At 45.5% G+C, this 16,625-nt stretch overlaps 3 protein-coding genes across 3 annotated transcripts; all 3 read right to left on the bottom strand.

Moving 5' to 3' along the window:
- Nucleotides 1-207: 207 nt before the first annotated feature.
- Nucleotides 208-3,631, bottom strand: LOC125282965 (protocadherin alpha-13). Its single transcript, XM_048220981.2, has one exon. The coding sequence runs from the start codon at nucleotides 2,956-2,958 to the stop codon at nucleotides 547-549; it is 2,412 nt and encodes an 803-aa protein (XP_048076938.2). The 5' UTR covers nucleotides 2,959-3,631; the 3' UTR covers nucleotides 208-546.
- Nucleotides 3,632-7,538: 3,907 nt separating this feature from the next.
- On the bottom strand, nucleotides 7,539-11,079 carry LOC125282966 (protocadherin alpha-12-like). The gene has a single exon (XM_048220982.2). It carries the CDS (start codon nucleotides 9,961-9,963, stop codon nucleotides 7,582-7,584), a length of 2,382 nt encoding a protein of 793 aa, XP_048076939.2. The 5' UTR covers nucleotides 9,964-11,079; the 3' UTR covers nucleotides 7,539-7,581.
- Nucleotides 11,080-13,020: 1,941 nt separating this feature from the next.
- Nucleotides 13,021-15,964, bottom strand: LOC125282967 (protocadherin alpha-11-like). The gene has a single exon (XM_048220983.1). The coding sequence runs from the start codon at nucleotides 15,543-15,545 to the stop codon at nucleotides 13,119-13,121; it is 2,427 nt and encodes an 808-aa protein (XP_048076940.1). The 5' UTR covers nucleotides 15,546-15,964; the 3' UTR covers nucleotides 13,021-13,118.
- Nucleotides 15,965-16,625: the final 661 nt, after the last annotated feature.

Genomic DNA, 16,625 nt, shown 5'->3' with positions numbered 1-16,625 from the left:
GGCATATGTATAAATTTTCTAAATAAAGACATTTGTTTTAAAATTCTCATTAGCCTCAATAAAACAAATCTTTCTGAATGCTTAAGTATTCATAATGTGTGGCTTCTTGTAAATTCGCATATAGGAAATAAATACTTACAAACTGTTAGTAATACTAAAAAAAAAACCACAAATGATTAGGATTATGGGTAATTTATTATGGCTTTTTGCTTACGAGTTCAATCTGAACAATATTTGTTTATTTGTTTGGAGAGAGAACACGCGGGCAGGGTCGGAGAAAGAATCTTTAAGCAGGCTCAATACCCAGAGCTAGGCCCACCTGAGGCTCCATCGCCCAACCCTGAGAAAGGACCTGAGCAGAAATGGAGTCCGAAGCTTAACCGACTGAGCCACCCAGGCGCTTTGATCTGAACAATAATTCAATCCATGATGTCAATAACACTCTTTAAATACTATGAAGACGAGCAAAATTAAAGAATAATGTTATAACTAAGAATGAAGAACTTTAAACGATAAAACTGTAAGGCTAAAATAGTGACGCAGTTTTTAATACGAACTCACCTCTTTCAAATGTTCTGAGTCTGGTTCTCTTTCACTTGTTCCCTCCGTAGAACTCAGACACGGAGGAAGGCTGGGGCTGAAGGCCATGAGGTCGGTCTTGGGCGGGCCCTCCCCAGAGCACACCCTCTGCCGCCTCTGCTGCGAGTACGACCAGCTCCCCACCGCGCTGGAGCACACGAGCGTGGGCTTGCCAGGCCCGCACGCGCCCTCCGTGGGCGGCGCCGAGCACCTCAGCGCCGTTGACAGCAGCAGCGTCAGCACCAACAGGCTGGACACGGCGCAGATGGCGACGATCAGGTACACGTTGACATCCACCAGCGCCGCCTCCGCGCCCGCCGCGCCCGCCAACACCCGCGACGACGCCTTTGGCGCCTGGCCGCTCTCCACCAGCGACAGCAGCACAGTGGCCGTGGCCGTCAGCGCCGGCTCGCCGTGGTCCTTTACCAGCACCAGCAGGCGCTGGCGCGCCGGGTCCGCCTCGTCCAAGGTGCGCGTCGTGCTGATCTCGCCCGTGTACAGCGCCACGCGGAACGGGCTGCGCGCGCCACCCGCCGCCGGCTGCAGCTCATACGACAGCCACGCGTTGTAGCCAGAGTCCGCGTCCACCGCGCGCACCTTCGCCACCACGTGGCCCGCGCCCACCGACCGCGACACCAACTCGCTCAGCGCGCCGCCCGCGCCGCCCGCCCCAGGCCGCGGCAGCAGCGCGGGCGCGTTGTCGTTCTCGTCCAGCACGAACACCTGCAGCGTCACGTTGCTGCCCAGCGGAGGCACGCCCGCATCGCGCGCGCTCACTTGGAACTGCAGCAGCTCCAGCTCCTCGTGGTCCAGCGGCTGCAGCGCGTACACCTTGCCGCTCTCCGCGTGCACCGACACGTAGCTCGACAGCGCACGCTCGCCCACGCGCCGCTCCACCAGCGAGTAGGACACCAGCGCGTTCTCCTGCGCGTCGGCGTCGCGCGCAGACACCGTGAAGATGTGGCAGCCGGGCGGGTTGTTCTCCTTCACGAACACGGTGTATTCGGGCTGCGCGAATGCCGGCACGTTGTCGTTCACGTCGGCCACTTCCACGGACACGCTGGCCGTGGCGGAGAGCGAAGGCGAGCCTCCGTCCCGCGCGGTCACTACTAGAACATAGTTCGCCACGCTCTCGCGGTCCAGGGTGCTATCCAGCACCAGCGAATAGTAATTCTTGAAGGTGGACACCAGCTTGAAGGGGACATGGGGTATTAATGAACAAGTCACCCGCCCGTTGGCGCCAGAGTCACGGTCGGACACGCTGATCAAGGCGATGACCGTGCCCACCTGAGCATCCTCTCGCACCGGAAGTGACAGAGAAGTGATGGTAATTTCTGGGGTATTATCATTTATATCTAGTATTTCCACCAAAATGGTACAATGACCTGCCATTGGAATATTCCCCTTGTCTATTGCCTCCACCGATATTTCATACAACTTCTTTTCTTCGAAATCTAGTTTACCTCTGGTTCTAATTTCTCCATTGTTGGGATTAATGATAAATGCATATAACACCGCAGGCGATACAGGCCTTCTAAACGAGTAGATTATGTCTCCATTCGTACCATCATCAGGATCTGTGGCATTTAGCTTGATCACTAATGTTCCATTAAATGCGTTCTCTAACACTGTCACCTTATAAATATACTGGTCAAATTCTGGGGCATTGTCATTCACATCCAAAACTGTAATCAGCAACTGAACTGTGCCGGTCAGCTCCGGTTTGCCCCCATCATTGGCTGTCAATAATAAGCTATGCTCCTCAATTTGCTCTCTGTCCAATGATTTTCTCAATACAAGTGACAACGAAGACGTTTGTTCACGATTGTTTCGTGTGTCCAAAACGAAATACTCGTTGGGATCGATTCGGTAGGTCAAGGCCGAGTTTACTCCAATATCTGCATCGGATGCGCCATCTAGTGGAAACCGAGTTTCTGGGGGTCTAGATTCTGCAATTACTAGTCTTTTCTTACTTTCAGGGAACACAGGCGGGTTGTCGTTAATGTCCTTCACCTCCACCTCCACATGGAAAACCTGCAGCGGCCTGTCCACGATCACCTCCAGGTGGATGCTACACTCCAGACTCCGCCCGCACAGCTCCTCCCGGTCGATCCGAGAATTCACAAACAAAATGCCATTCTGCAGATTTACCTCCAGAAGGTCCCCGTGGCCTTTGGACGCCACTCGGAACAGGCGTGGTACCAGCTCCGCCAGCTCCAGCCCCAGGTCCTGGGCGATGCGACCGACGAAGGTGCCGTGTTTGGCCTCCTCCGGGACCGAGTAGTGGACCTGGCCGCTCCCAGGCTCCCAGACTGCGAGGAGTAGAAGCGAGAGCAGCAGACTCGGGGCTCCTGGGCCTCCTCGCCAGGAGAACAGCATGGTACACTCAAAAGGATTCAAAGATATCTGAAGTATAATTTATACCTTACCGCAAACTGACTCTCACCGGCTTCTGGGGGAGGATTCACTAGAGGTTTTCCACTATCTGCCGAATTTTCTGCAGGAAGGAGGAAGCGGAGGCTGTTCTTCTGGGAAATGTTCTCAGTGAAGAGCGACACCATGTGCATGAATGAGTAACTGTAAAAATGATAGGTCTTCACATTTTCCATTGATGTAGAGGGTTTTATTTTGTTTTTGTTTCTGTCATTTCGTAATGTTTTTCACTGCAAATAGGTAATTGAAGATTAAATGTCCTTCTTTCCAGAAACAGTAAATGACTGTATTCTGCTCTGTATAGGATCCTAGTTGAGAATTGGTTGAATTCCATTTTTCCACAAATACATTTTTTCAAGTGTAAAACTTTTAAGCAGAATTTTTTTAAGATTTTATTTTCAAGTAGTCTCTACACCCAGTGTGGGAGTCGAACTCACAGTCCCGAGATCAAGAGCCACATGCTCTACTGAATGAGCCAGCCAGGTTCTCCCATGCAGAATTTTAAAAGAGGAATATTCGATATTCACTTTTGGAAATCAGTCTCCAGTTCTGCCTAACTTTGGTGGTTTTGGTTGGGTATGTCTTTTTCATGTAATATTTATTTAGAACTGCTCACACAACAGCCATTAACTCCAAATGGAAATATAATCAATTATAAGAATAAAACAGATGATCGTGGAAAATATTAATAAGTGATATACCAGATGTGTAAACATATCATATGTGTAAATTCCCCCAAATATGACTGTGAAATGTGGATAAAATATTTGTATTTAAAGGAAGTGTCCGTTCAATGTGTGTATGTTTGCATGTGAGCATCTTTGTGCATAAACACAATAATTTATATCATTAAGATATAACAATGCTTTAAATTTTTCTTTGCATAAAAGATGCCAAGAACTAGCATCTTATGTATTTGATGGGATTTAAATTAATACCAATAGGTTAAACTTGCCTCTTCTCCTCCCCATCCCTGGGAAAAACTTTACTATCCTTTCAGTTGAATCTGATTTTCCAAACATCAACAGGTAGGCAGAGATGTTAACACATTTTTAGCAAGCAAGAAAGGAAGGGAATATTACTTTTACCTATTGCTACAACTCTCTCTACCAAGCCACAAAGTTCCAGGCAAAATAGTGCTATGAAAGATATAGTACAGTTCCAATAATTATCTTGCCTGTCCTGTGCACAATTCTGCAGGAAACAATAGTTGAGTTCATTTCTGTGTCTTTGCTCATCTCTGAAAATTTGAGTAGAGTGTCTGATATTCTCTTATACCCATATTCCTCTCCTGTTACATTACTTTAATAAAACTTTACTCGTATCGTGGTAACAGTCCCTTGATTATTTGTAGTTGTTCTTGTCTATCAAGCTCTACCTTATCTCCCCTTCCACTCCACTTAACCTAGACTACAGAGTCAACTATGTGAGATACGTCAGACACGCCAAAAGCACTCACCTGCTTCTATTACTCCTCTAACATTTTCTTTAGCTTCTAACACACAGCCTAACAATTCATTTTCTCCCTCTAACTTAGCTTCTCCAATTAGGGATGTTGCTTGACCATGATCACTATATTCTCTACAAGTTTACTCTCACCTTTACCTTTATTTGGGCTTTCAAACAAATTCCTGATTAATTCTTTCCTCCTGCATACAAAGATCCTTCCATATTTTCTCAAATTCCCAACCTCATTTCCATCATTTGTTCTCAGATAATTTACACAGAGAGATAAGTAATCAGATATGAACTCAATGGCTCTCTTCTTATATTGACATTTTTATTTCCCTACTAAGGAACAATGGTCCCCACTTTTAAAGCCAACCTTATGCTCTTAAAATATTTTCTCTTGTTTCATCCTGCATATTTTCATTTTTTTTCTGTTTTCCCTTTTTTAAGTAGGCTCCAAGCCAGAACTCACAACCCTAAGATCAAGACCCTGAGATCAAGACCCGAATGTATAGCCAGTCAGACGCTTAACTGACTGAACCATCCAGATGCCCCCGTATTTTTCAACTTCATCTTTATTCTTTTTTTTAAAGATTTTATTTATTTATTTGACAGAGAGAGTGAGAGAGAGAAAGAGCGCCCAGCGCTGGGCCCATGAGCAAGGAGAGAGGCAGAGGGAGAGGGAGAAGCAGACTCCCCACTGAGCAGCAGGGAGGCCGACTCAGACTCCAGGACCCTGTGATCATGACCTGAGCCAAAGGCAGACCTTTCACCAACAGAGCCACCCAGGCACCCCTCATCTTCATCCTCATTCCTAATCTGTCTGTGTCATCTTCGGATCTCCTTTTTACTTGCTCCTTTTCCTTACACTACAAAAACACTCAGGTGTCCATATATATGTATATATGTGTATGTACACATATATATTAATATATACATACACACGCATACATATGTACACATATTATACACACGTTTAAATTTGCTACTTCTTGGGGGTGAAAGCTAGTTCTGTTTATCCCCTTCTCTTCACCTCAAACTTCTAACAGTTACTTGATGTATTACACTTTGAGTTTTATTTCAGCCCTCTATTGTATAACCTCTTTAAGATTTTAAGCCTATTATAGTGGTTTGAATGTCGACTACCCTAAAAGATATGTCCACATCTTAATCCCTGGAACCTGTGAGTATTACTTTCTGTGACAAATAATGTGATTAAGTTTAGGGTTCTGAGAGAAGGAGTTCAGCCTGGATTCCCCAGGTGGGCCCTAAAGTGCAATCACATATATCCTTATAAGGCAAATATATAGATAAAAAGATATGCAGAAAAGAAGGCAATGTGACCAGGGAGACAGAGATTGGAGTGGTGTAGCCACAAGCCAAGGAATGCTGACAGCCATCAGAAGGGACAAGAGACAACAGATTGCCCCTTCGAGCTTCAGAGGGCACAACCCTGCCAATATTTGCATTTTGGACTTCTGATCCCCAAAATGGTGAGGGAATAAAGTTTTGCTTGTCTTAAGCCACCCAGTTTTTGGTAATTTGCTACAGCAACCCCAGGAACGAACGTACTTATTCACCTAAATTCTTTACTTGGACGTGTTATTCTCATTTTTTAATCTCTCTTTTCTGATATTATCCTTTCCTATAGATTTTTTTCCATAAGGAAATTACTCCCAAATCTAGATCTATAATCTCCCCTGAGTTCCAGACCTGTATTTCTTTTTTTTAAGGTTTTATTTATTTATTTCTCAGAGAGAGAGAGCGCACAAGCAGAGGGGGGAAGCAGGCTCCCCACTGAGCAAGGAGCCCAACAGGACTCATCCCAGGACCCTGGGATCATGAACTGAGTCCAAGGCAGATGCTTAACCGACTGAGCCACCCAGGCGTCCCAACACCTGTATTTCCAATCACATTGGCATTCTCTAGAATCTTAGGAGTAAATTTTCTGAACTGTTTCTCTCCATTTGCTAGCTCAATAAACATACACAAACTGTTTCTTCAACTGTATTCTGAATCTTGGTTCATGGCAATCTCATCCTCCCAGATGACCAAACTAAAAAAGTTAGTGTCATCCTGTATTTTTGTCTTTCTCTTATCATTTGTAATGAATCATTTATTCTTAGGTTGCTTCTACTTTGCTAATGCCTCTTGCACATGTTCCTTTCGATCCATTTTGACTGTCATGATTTGCTTCCATTACTTGGTACCTAGAATATTATAAAAAATTCTTTACTAGCTTTCTTACCTTCAGAATCTCCCCTGTTCCATCCTTCAAGTACACATTCACTAGAGCAAACTCTGTTCATTTATTCATACTTATCTGTCCATCAGTAAAACCTTCCAGTTGAAAAGTTATCTTTCAAGGCACTCTTTAATAAAACATGCCTAATCTCTGGAGCCCACCCCCACTTTCACCTTGTAGGGAATCACCTAGGCAGTTTATTTCAATATTGTATATGTATTCAAAAATTATTGATTGGGGGTGCCTGGGTGGCTCAGTCAGTTAAGTATCTGCCTCCGGCCTAGGTCATGATCTCGTGGTTCTGGGATCAAGCCCCACACCAGGCTCCCTGCTCAGCGGGAGTCTGCTCCTCCTTCTCCCTCTGTCTCTGCCCCCACTCATGCTTGCTCCCGCTCTCTCTCTCAAATAAATAAATAAATAAATAAAACCTTTAGGAGCGCAAATAAAGGAATCCAGTTAACAGTATCTGAAAATTATTTGCACTAACCTTGCAAATATTCTCTGATCATGAAATTAAGTTCAAACTTAAAATAAATTTAAGAGTTACCAAACACCTATGCAGTTTTTACTCTTACGTACTAATATTTTTCAGGCTAATAATTCATATAAGAAAATGATAGAATAAGAAAGTTTAAAATCTGGTGATCCATAACCACCACTTCATTTTTATATCTCACTAGTGAACATGAAACTTCAAGTGAACTTTCAAATGAAAGTTTCAAATGAACATGAAATACACAAAAAGTTCAAAATGACTAAGATGATCATACCACAGAAGATGGTCCCTGGTTTAAAAGATAATATGAAGAAAAAAGAAAGGATGTATTTATACCTTAACAAAAGTTATTAAAGGAAACAGGTATACTTAAATGATATCAATGACTTACTTCACTGGAAGGATTTAAACAATCTTCTCCTGACTGTGGAAGACAAGGACTGAAGGCCATGAGGTCGGTCTTGGGCGGGCCCTCCCCAGAGCACACCCTCTGCCGCCTCTGCTGCGAGTACGACCAGCTCCCCACCGCGCTGGAGCACACGAGCGTGGGCTTCCCAGGCCCGCACGCGCCCTCCGTGGGCGGCGCCGAGCACCGCAGCGCCGTGTACAGCAGCAGCGTCAGCACCAACAGGCTGGACACGGCGCAGATGGCGACGATCAGGTACACGTTGACATCCACCAGCGCCGCCTCCGCGCCCGCCGCGCCCGCCAACACCCGCGACGACGCCTTTGGCGCCTGGCCGCTCTCCACCAGCGACAGCAGCACAGTGGCCGTGGCCGTCAGCGCCGGCTCGCCGTGGTCCTTCACCAGCACCAGCAGGCGCTGGCGCGCTGAGTCCGCCTCGTCCAGGGTGCGCGTCGTGCTGATCTCGCCCGTGTACAGCGCCACGCGGAACGGGCTGCGCGCGCCACCCGCCGCCGGCTGCAGCTCATACGACAGCCACGCGTTGTAGCCAGAGTCCGCGTCCACCGCGCGCACCTTCGCCACCACGTGGCCCGCGCCCACCGACCGCGACACCAGCTCGCTCAGCGCGCCGCCCGCGCCGCCCGCCCCAGGCCGCGGCAGCAGCGCGGGCGCGTTGTCGTTCTCGTCCAGCACGAACACCTGCAGCGTCACGTTGCTGCCCAGCGGAGGCACGCCCGCATCGCGCGCGCTCACTTGGAACTGCAGCAGCTCCAGCTCCTCGTGGTCCAGCGGCTGCAGCGCGTACACCTTGCCGCTCTCCGCGTGCACCGACACGTAGCTCGACAGCGCACGCTCGCCCACGCGCCGCTCCACCAGCGAGTAGGACACCAGCGCGTTCTCCTGCGCGTCGGCGTCGCGCGCAGACACCGTGAAGATGTGGCAGCCGGGCGGGTTGTTCTCCTTCACGAACACGGTGTATTCGGGCTGCGCGAATGCCGGTGCGTTGTCGTTCACGTCGGCCACTTCCACGGACACGCTGGCCGTGGCGGAGAGCGAAGGCGAGCCTCCGTCCCCCGCGGTCACTACTAGAACATAGTTCGCCACGCTCTCGCGGTCCAGGGCGCTTTCCAGCACCAGCGAATAGTAATTCTTGAAGGTGGACACCAGCTTGAAGGGGACGTGGGGTGACAGGGTGCAGGTCACCTGCCCGTTGGCGCCAGAGTCACGGTCGGACACTCTGATCAAGGCGATGACCGTGCCCACCTGAGCATCCTCGCGCAGCGGGAGCGACAGCGAAGTGATCATTACCTCAGGGGTATTGTCATTCAGATCCAGAACTTCCACTAGGACTGTACAATGACCTGCCATAGAAGGAATCCCTTTATCGATGGCGTTAACCTGAATTTCATACTCATTGTTCTCTTCAAAATCCAATTTCCCATAAATTCTGATTTCACCTGTTTCTGAATTTATTGAAAACACGCATTTCTCACTCACCGGCAAAATCAGTCTGATTCCATAGGAAATTTCTCTATTCACCCCTTCGTCTAGATCAGAAGCGTTTAGCTGAATCACTCTCGTACCATTTGGGACATTTTCAAACAGCACTACTTTATAGCCAGGCTTGTCAAACTCCGGAGCGTTGTCATTCACATCCAGAATGCTTATTTTAATCTGAACAGATCCTGTCAGCTCGGGTTTACCGCCATCCTGGGAGGTCAGGAGTATATTAAGTTCTGGAGTTTCCTCTCTATCCAATGACTTCCGTAGTACTAGTTCAGGCAATATACTTTTATCGTTTTTCGTTATTATTTTAAGAGTAAAATACTCATTTAGACCTAACCTATAGGTCAGAAGAGAGTTTACGCCGATATCCGCATCGGAAGCGCCCTCTAGAGGAAAATGAGAATCCAGAGGTGCAGATTCAGAAATCAGTACCTTTTGTTCTTCTTCTCTGAATACCGGTGGGTTGTCGTTAATGTCCTTCACCTCCACCTCCACATGGAAAACCTGCAGCGGCCTGTCCACGATCACCTCCAGGTGGATGCTGCACTCCAGACTCCGCCCGCACAGCTCCTCCCGGTCGATCCGAGAATTCACAAACAAAATGCCATTCTGCAGATTTACCTCCAGAAGGTCCCCGTGGCCTTTGGACGCCACTCGGAAAAGGCGTGGCACCAGCTCCGCCAGCTCCAGCCCCAAGTCCTGGGCGATGCGGCCGACGAAGGTGCCGTGTTTGGCCTCCTCCGGGACCGAGTAGTGGACCTGGCCGCTCCCGGGTTCCCAGACTGTGAGGAGCAGAAGCGAGAGCAGCAGACTCGGGGCTCCTGGACCTCCTCTCCAGGAAAATACCATTGTAGTTAACAAGATCTCTGAAGGAGGACTGTTGGTTTTTAGGGATCGCTCACCTGCGAACCTTTATGAGCAGTCTCCCTTTCTGCAGGTACATATATAGTAAAATTTACCCAGCTTTCCGGTCAATATGGAGTCAATCCTATTCTGTCAATGGTTGGAATCTGGGCGCGGAGACAAAATTTTTCCTTTTCACCTTCTGAGTGTACAGCGACATCATGTGACTGATTATGTAAGTACAAGAAAGGATCCTGAGGTTCTTTTTGGTTTAGCCACTTCCAGGGACTCTAAATTTTTTGACTTTTGGATATTTTCGTGGATTGTTTGTAAATGCCTGTTTTTTACTGTATAAGATACTAGTACCAAAGCACAGTCATTTCCATAATACTGCAGTTTTTAAAATATTCTGCTTCAAAGTCTATCATAAAATAATTACTGAAATACAGAATATCAGAAGCTACTCTTTGCCTATCATGGAGAATAAAATAAAGAATAATATACATCACCCTCAACCTTATTTTGCTTACAATTCACACTTGTAGTGACTTTTATCCTTCACATTGTAGGACTTTAGGAGAAACGCAAGAATTCCTGCACTTAGCAAAGAAAAAGAAACTAAAGTATTTCTATTAACTGAATATTTCATTCATATAAGTTATTTTATTCATACTTCTGTTGGATATAAAAATTCATCATAAATATGGAACATGTAGTTGTTTTTGGTTCCTTGATGCTCAAATGTGATGACTTTTCATACAACTGCTCGCATTCCCGTAACATCTTAAAATGAGGCCTGGGTACAGATCCCGTAAGGTTTTACTCTAGCAGAAGAAAAGCATTTTCATGTAAAATGTTGAATCAAAGCCCCTAAATTTCACACAATATTCGAAAGTGGCTGTGGAGCCCTAATATGAAAAAGATCTGTGAGATGTTTTGGAGCCCAGTCTCTCTGACTAGAATCAAAAGAATATAAACTTCATAATGAACTTTTGGTTTCCCTTTAAATGTTCCCTTCGGGTCAGCTAGTAGTCACTCAAAATCTGCTTCTCTTCAGAAAATCAGAATGGTGACTATGATGCGAGGAAGAATCAAAGGACTTTCCATAATTTCATTAATTAATTCAAGATCAGCTTTAAGGGAAAACAAAACAGATAAGAGCCCACAGCTAATTGTGAACAATTAAGTACAGCATTTATAAGCTCATTAAAATTCAAGTCAAAATCTTTAAGCCAACAATTTGTCACCATTCCTTTTACATCTAATAATGAAAGGAAGTGAGATAAGAAATCTTTATAGAACCAGAAAATAATAATCAATAATCTTCCTACAAGTAAAAGATAAATCAACTATAAAACTGGCTCTTAAGTAATCAAAAAATTTTGAATTTTGATTCTATTGGACTAAATTGTCTAATATCACTACCATGCTTCTTCATTTTCTATCTTCCATTTTCAAAAAAAGTCAATGTACAATGATTGCTAAGAAACTTCATTGAAAAGTAGTGTGTTCTGTAGTCTTCACACAGTTAGACATAATTAAATTACTAAAGAGATAGGAACATCTAAAATTAGCTTAATACTTAGAGAGTTGAACTAGAAAATGGTTGAAATTATAATTTTACACCATCAAATGTAATCCTGAAATTAAGAATAAGGATAAAAGACACAAAGTTTGTAGAAAATAGCCCATACAATTTGAAATTGTCTAAAAATGTGCATCAACTACTTATGTACTGCAAAACTAATAATTTGCAAAAACGTAACATGTACTTAAAATATTCCAACATCTTTGTTTATTAAATTTAGATGACACTGAGTCATTCTAAGAACTTCATTTGGAGATGGATAATAACGTGTGCCCTACCTAACATTCACATTTATATCTTTACAGTTTTATAAATGATACGATGGTTTAATCTTTTAAGTCTGAAATATTTTGTATTTTAATTTGGTTGCCTACTATAGAATAAAGAAATTTTAGCCCCTAAGTCTAAAGGGGAGCATAGCCACATATGAATTTCATCAAATCCTCAAAGAAATCAGTGACTCTGCCACCCTATATATAGCTAAGGATCACTGAATCAGAAGAATGACGTAAGGGTAAACGACCTTTGGTAGAATCATCAGATGTGATTATAGCACATGAAAAGAAAATTTCACAAACATTAGAGATAAAACATTTAAAGACAGAAAATTTAAGTTGCCAGATGAGCGAAAATGATAATTTTCACTTCACTTTAATAGACTTAATATTTCCCTTTCTAGATGAATCCACAAAACTTAGGACTGCCAACCAGCATATGTTGCATATATTATAAGCCTATATGCATGTCTTCAGCAAGTCTGAAGACTTGATCGAGTGATATGAATAACTTTATTTGCCTAGTACACTTTGTAAGCATAAATCTGGGAGTTCTGTTTGACTAATGTAGATAAATCTGTACCCATTACATGCAATAAAATAAATCGACAGAATTTTTAAGTTACATTATGTCAATGAAACCACCACACAATAATGCAAGACTGAATTTTTAACTGCAAATAATAAGAAAACAGGTTTTATCTTATCAGTTGAGGCAAAACTAAAGATTATTTAATGGAAAATAAGTGTACGATCCATGTTTAACACCACAGAAAAGGGTATATCTTTTCAGACTTAATAAAGAGAGTGTTCAATCTAGCCTGAATTGAGAAAAGTCAAGAGATCTAATGTGAAAATATTAAAGCAAAAGACTGTGTTAAAAGACACAGTAATTATCTACAGTAGGGATGATTAGAGATGAAATAAGTGGTCTGGGTACATCACTGAAAATTAGAAAAAATAATAAAATGCTGACAGAGTTATTTTTGCATCTTCTTTTAACGTTTTCTACCAAAACTTTTGGAGAAATAGGGCATTTATTGGCCAAAAAAAACCAAAAACAAAAACAAAAACAAAAAACCACCACAAAACCAAACCAAACAAATAAAACCACCTTGATTTATCTCATGATTAAAATTGGATTTTTATCGGTTGGCATTTCACTGACAGAAATTGTTCTCTAAAACATTTATACTCGTTTAAACATTAATACTCAAAATACAGCGTATTCATTAAAATTTTCTATGAAATAAAGTGGATTTTTAAAAAGCTAACATAGACTACAAAAGAAGAGGAATCTATAGAACTATAGAACGCACCTGCCCAGGGTGATTTGATCCTGCGTCCTGCCTTTCCCCTCCAACTTCTGTATCCGGACCCGGAGGTAGGCTGGGGCTGAAGGCCATGAGGTCGGTCTTGGGCGGGCCCTCCCCAGAGCACACCCTCTGCCGCCTCTGCTGCGAGTACGACCAGCTCCCCACCGCGCTGGAGCACACGAGCGTGGGCTTGCCAGGCCCGCACGCGCCCTCCGTGGGCGGCGCCGAGCACCGCAGCGCCGTGTACAGCAGCAGCGTCAGCACCAACAGGCTGGACACGGCGCAGATGGCGACGATCAGGTACACGTTGACATCCACCAGCGCCGCCTCCGCGCCCGCCGCGCCCGCCAACACCCGCGACGACGCCTTTGGCGCCTGGCCGCTCTCCACCAGCGACAGCAGCACAGTGGCCGTGGCCGTCAGCGCCGGCTCGCCGTGGTCCTTCACCAGCACCAGCAGGCGCTGGCGCGCCGAGTCCGCCTCGTCCAGGGTGCGCGTCGTGCTGATCTCGCCCGTGTACAGCGCCACGCGGAACGGGCTGCGCGCGCCACCCGCCGCCGGCTGCAGCTCATACGACAGCCACGCGTTGTAGCCAGAGTCCGCGTCCACCGCGCGCACCTTCGCCACCACGTGGCCCGCGCCCACCGACCGCGACACCAGCTCGCTCAGCGCGCCGCCCGCGCCGCCCGCCCCAGGCCGCGGCAGCAGCGCAGGCGCGTTGTCGTTCTCGTCCAGCACGAACACCTGCAGCGTCACGTTGCTGCCCAGCGGAGGCACGCCCGCGTCGCGCGCGCTCACCTGGAACTGCAGCAGCTCCAGCTCCTCGTGGTCCAGCGGCTGCAGCGCGTACACCTTGCCGCTCTCCGCGTGCACCGACACGTAGCTCGACAGCGCACGCTCGCCCACGCGCCGCTCCACCAGCGAGTAGGACACCAGCGCGTTCTCCTGCGCGTCGGCGTCGCGCGCAGACACCGTGAAGATGTGGCAGCCGGGCGGGTTGTTCTCCTTCACGAACACCGTGTACTCGGGCTGCGCGAATGCCGGCACGTTGTCGTTCACGTCGGCCACTTCCACGGACATGCTAGCTGTGGTGGACAGCGAAGGCGAGCCTCCGTCCCGCGCGGTCACTACTAGAACATAGTTCGCCACACTCTCGCGGTCCAGGGCGCTTTCCAGCACCAGCGAATAGTAATTCTTGAAGGTGGACACCAGCTTGAAGGGGACGTTGGGCGTTAGAGAACAGATCACCTGTCCATTGGCACCGGAGTCACGGTCAGATACACTGATCAGCGCAATGACAGTGCTAGGCTGAGTGTCCTCTCGTACTGGGAGAGACAGGGAAGTCACAGTGACTTCAGGGGCATTATCATTGGCGTCCAATATTTCTACCCAGACTGTACAGTGACCTGCCATTGGGGGATTCCCTTTATCTATGGCCTGTACTTCAATTTCATAAAACTTGTTTTCTTCATAATCTAAAGATCCATTGACCCTCACTTCTCCGTTATTTTCATCTAGTGTAAATAAGAGTTTTCCATTGGGCTTAACTGACATCAAGGAGTAGGTTACCTCCCCATTGACTCCTTCATCTCGATCTGTGGCATTTAGCTTTATCACAAAAGTTTCTTTGGCTACGTTTTCCATCAATCTCACCTTATATTCTGATTGCTCAAATTCCGGATCATTGTCGTTAATATCCAAGACTTGGACAAAAAGCTGAACGGTGCCAGTGAGCTCTGGTTTTCCCCCGTCTGCAGCTGTCAGTAGCAAATTAATTTCTGGAGTTTTCTCTCGATCCAGATATTTCTTTAATGTAAGCGACAGTCTTTTAGTCTGCTTACTATGTGTTGGTGATTCTAAAGAAAAATACTCATTTTGACTTAGTCTGTAGGTCAATAGAGCATTCTCTCCTATATCCGCATCAGAAGCTCCCTCTAGAGGAAAATGAGAGTCAGGTTGCTTAGATTCAGAAATCAGCAGCTTTTGTTCTCTGAGAGAGAACACCGGTGGGTTGTCGTTAATGTCCTTCACCTCCACCTCCACGTGGAAAACCTGCAGCGGCCTGTCCACGATCACCTCCAGGTGGATGCTGCACTCCAGACTCCGCCCGCACAGCTCCTCCCGGTCGATCCGAGAATTCACAAACAAAATGCCATTCTGCAGATTTACCTCCAGAAGGTCCCCGTGGCCTTTGGACGCCACTCGGAACAGGCGCGGCACCAGCTCGGTCAGCTCCAGCCCCAAGTCCTGGGCGATGCGACCTACGAAGGTGCCGTGTTTGGCCTCCTCCGGGACCGAGTAGTGGACCTGGCCGCTCCCGGCCTCCCAGACAGTGAGGAGCAGAAGCGACAGCAGCAGACGCCGAGTGCCCAATCCCCTTCTTTGACAGCGGAACATCGCATACGACATTGACTTCCAAAATAAGGTTCTTTACGCTTACAGTACCGGAGACTTCAGTTTGGGGTGATAAATATTGCTGAATTTTTGAGAAGTTTCAAAGAATCCTTTAACAGTAGTGTTCGGCACGATGGAGTCGTTTTTTTGTATGGGGCGTTCCTGGCTGTTCAGACCAACCCTGGAAACAACTACTTCCACCAAGTAAAGAGCGACACCTTGCGCCTGAATAGTGAGTACTGTACACTGCTGTATATGCTACAGAATTTTACTTAAAGAGAAAAATATAATTAACTTCACATGTTTCATTTTATTTTATCCTCGAAATAATATTTCCAAAGTACTTATTGAGGGGACATTCGTAGTATAAGTCATATTGAAAGTGATGCTGTGTGGAAAATGACATTTTATTCTAAACATTGAAATTTTTGTTCCTATATTTGATTTAGAATTAAACAATTCTTCTTTTACTCTCCTACATAATACACAGAGAGTTTAGTTTACAGGTAGCCTTTTGAAAAACTAGGGTTAAACATTTCCTAAAGATATTGCTTCTCATATTAAAATGTTATCAAATTTGAATTGCTTTATTTCTAGTCTATTTTGTTACTTTGGCTGCTAGGAAACCCAAAGACAAATTTGAGATTTTAGTAACAACTTTTTAGTCTTTAAGTTCTGTATGTTGTGTTCTTCTCTCTGTGCATTTGCCTTCTATTCATATCTGTTTTCTTTAGTTCCAATTCTTTTTTATTTACTTTTAATTGCATTTTTGTTACAAGCAATCTTTTATCTGTTGAAAAACAAAAACATGTTTTCAAATTTAGTGTTTAAAACATAGACTTCACAATGGAAAAGTCTATGGATGTAGAGGAAATTTATATTTGACACGCATGATTTATCAGGGAAGTCACATTGCTAACAGTATAACATGAGGTATCAAAATGACACTTTATTGATGGTGTCAATGATATGGAAGAAGGTGTCTTTCAATTATAAAATAAATTTTATTATAATTCAATGAAATAAATAAAAGTCACCAAAGGGGCGCCTGGGTGGCACAGCGGTTAAGCATCTGCCTTCAGCTCAGGGCGTGAT

This window comes from Ursus arctos, unplaced genomic scaffold (assembly GCF_023065955.2).
Source record: "Ursus arctos isolate Adak ecotype North America unplaced genomic scaffold, UrsArc2.0 scaffold_5, whole genome shotgun sequence".
Taxonomy (NCBI): Eukaryota; Metazoa; Chordata; class Mammalia; order Carnivora; family Ursidae; genus Ursus; species Ursus arctos.
The sequence above is the reverse complement of the archived record's forward strand: the minus strand, read 5'-3'. Positions and strand labels throughout refer to the sequence as shown.

Bases quoted from the DNA above. Each gene is read 5' to 3' on its own strand.
- LOC125282965 (XM_048220981.2), bottom strand. From the start codon at position 2,958: ATGCTGTTCTCCTGGCGAGGAGGCCCAGGAGCCCCGAGTCTGCTGCTC.
- LOC125282966 (XM_048220982.2), bottom strand. From the start codon at position 9,963: ATGGTATTTTCCTGGAGAGGAGGTCCAGGAGCCCCGAGTCTGCTGCTC.
- LOC125282967 (XM_048220983.1), bottom strand. From the start codon at position 15,545: ATGTCGTATGCGATGTTCCGCTGTCAAAGAAGGGGATTGGGCACTCGG.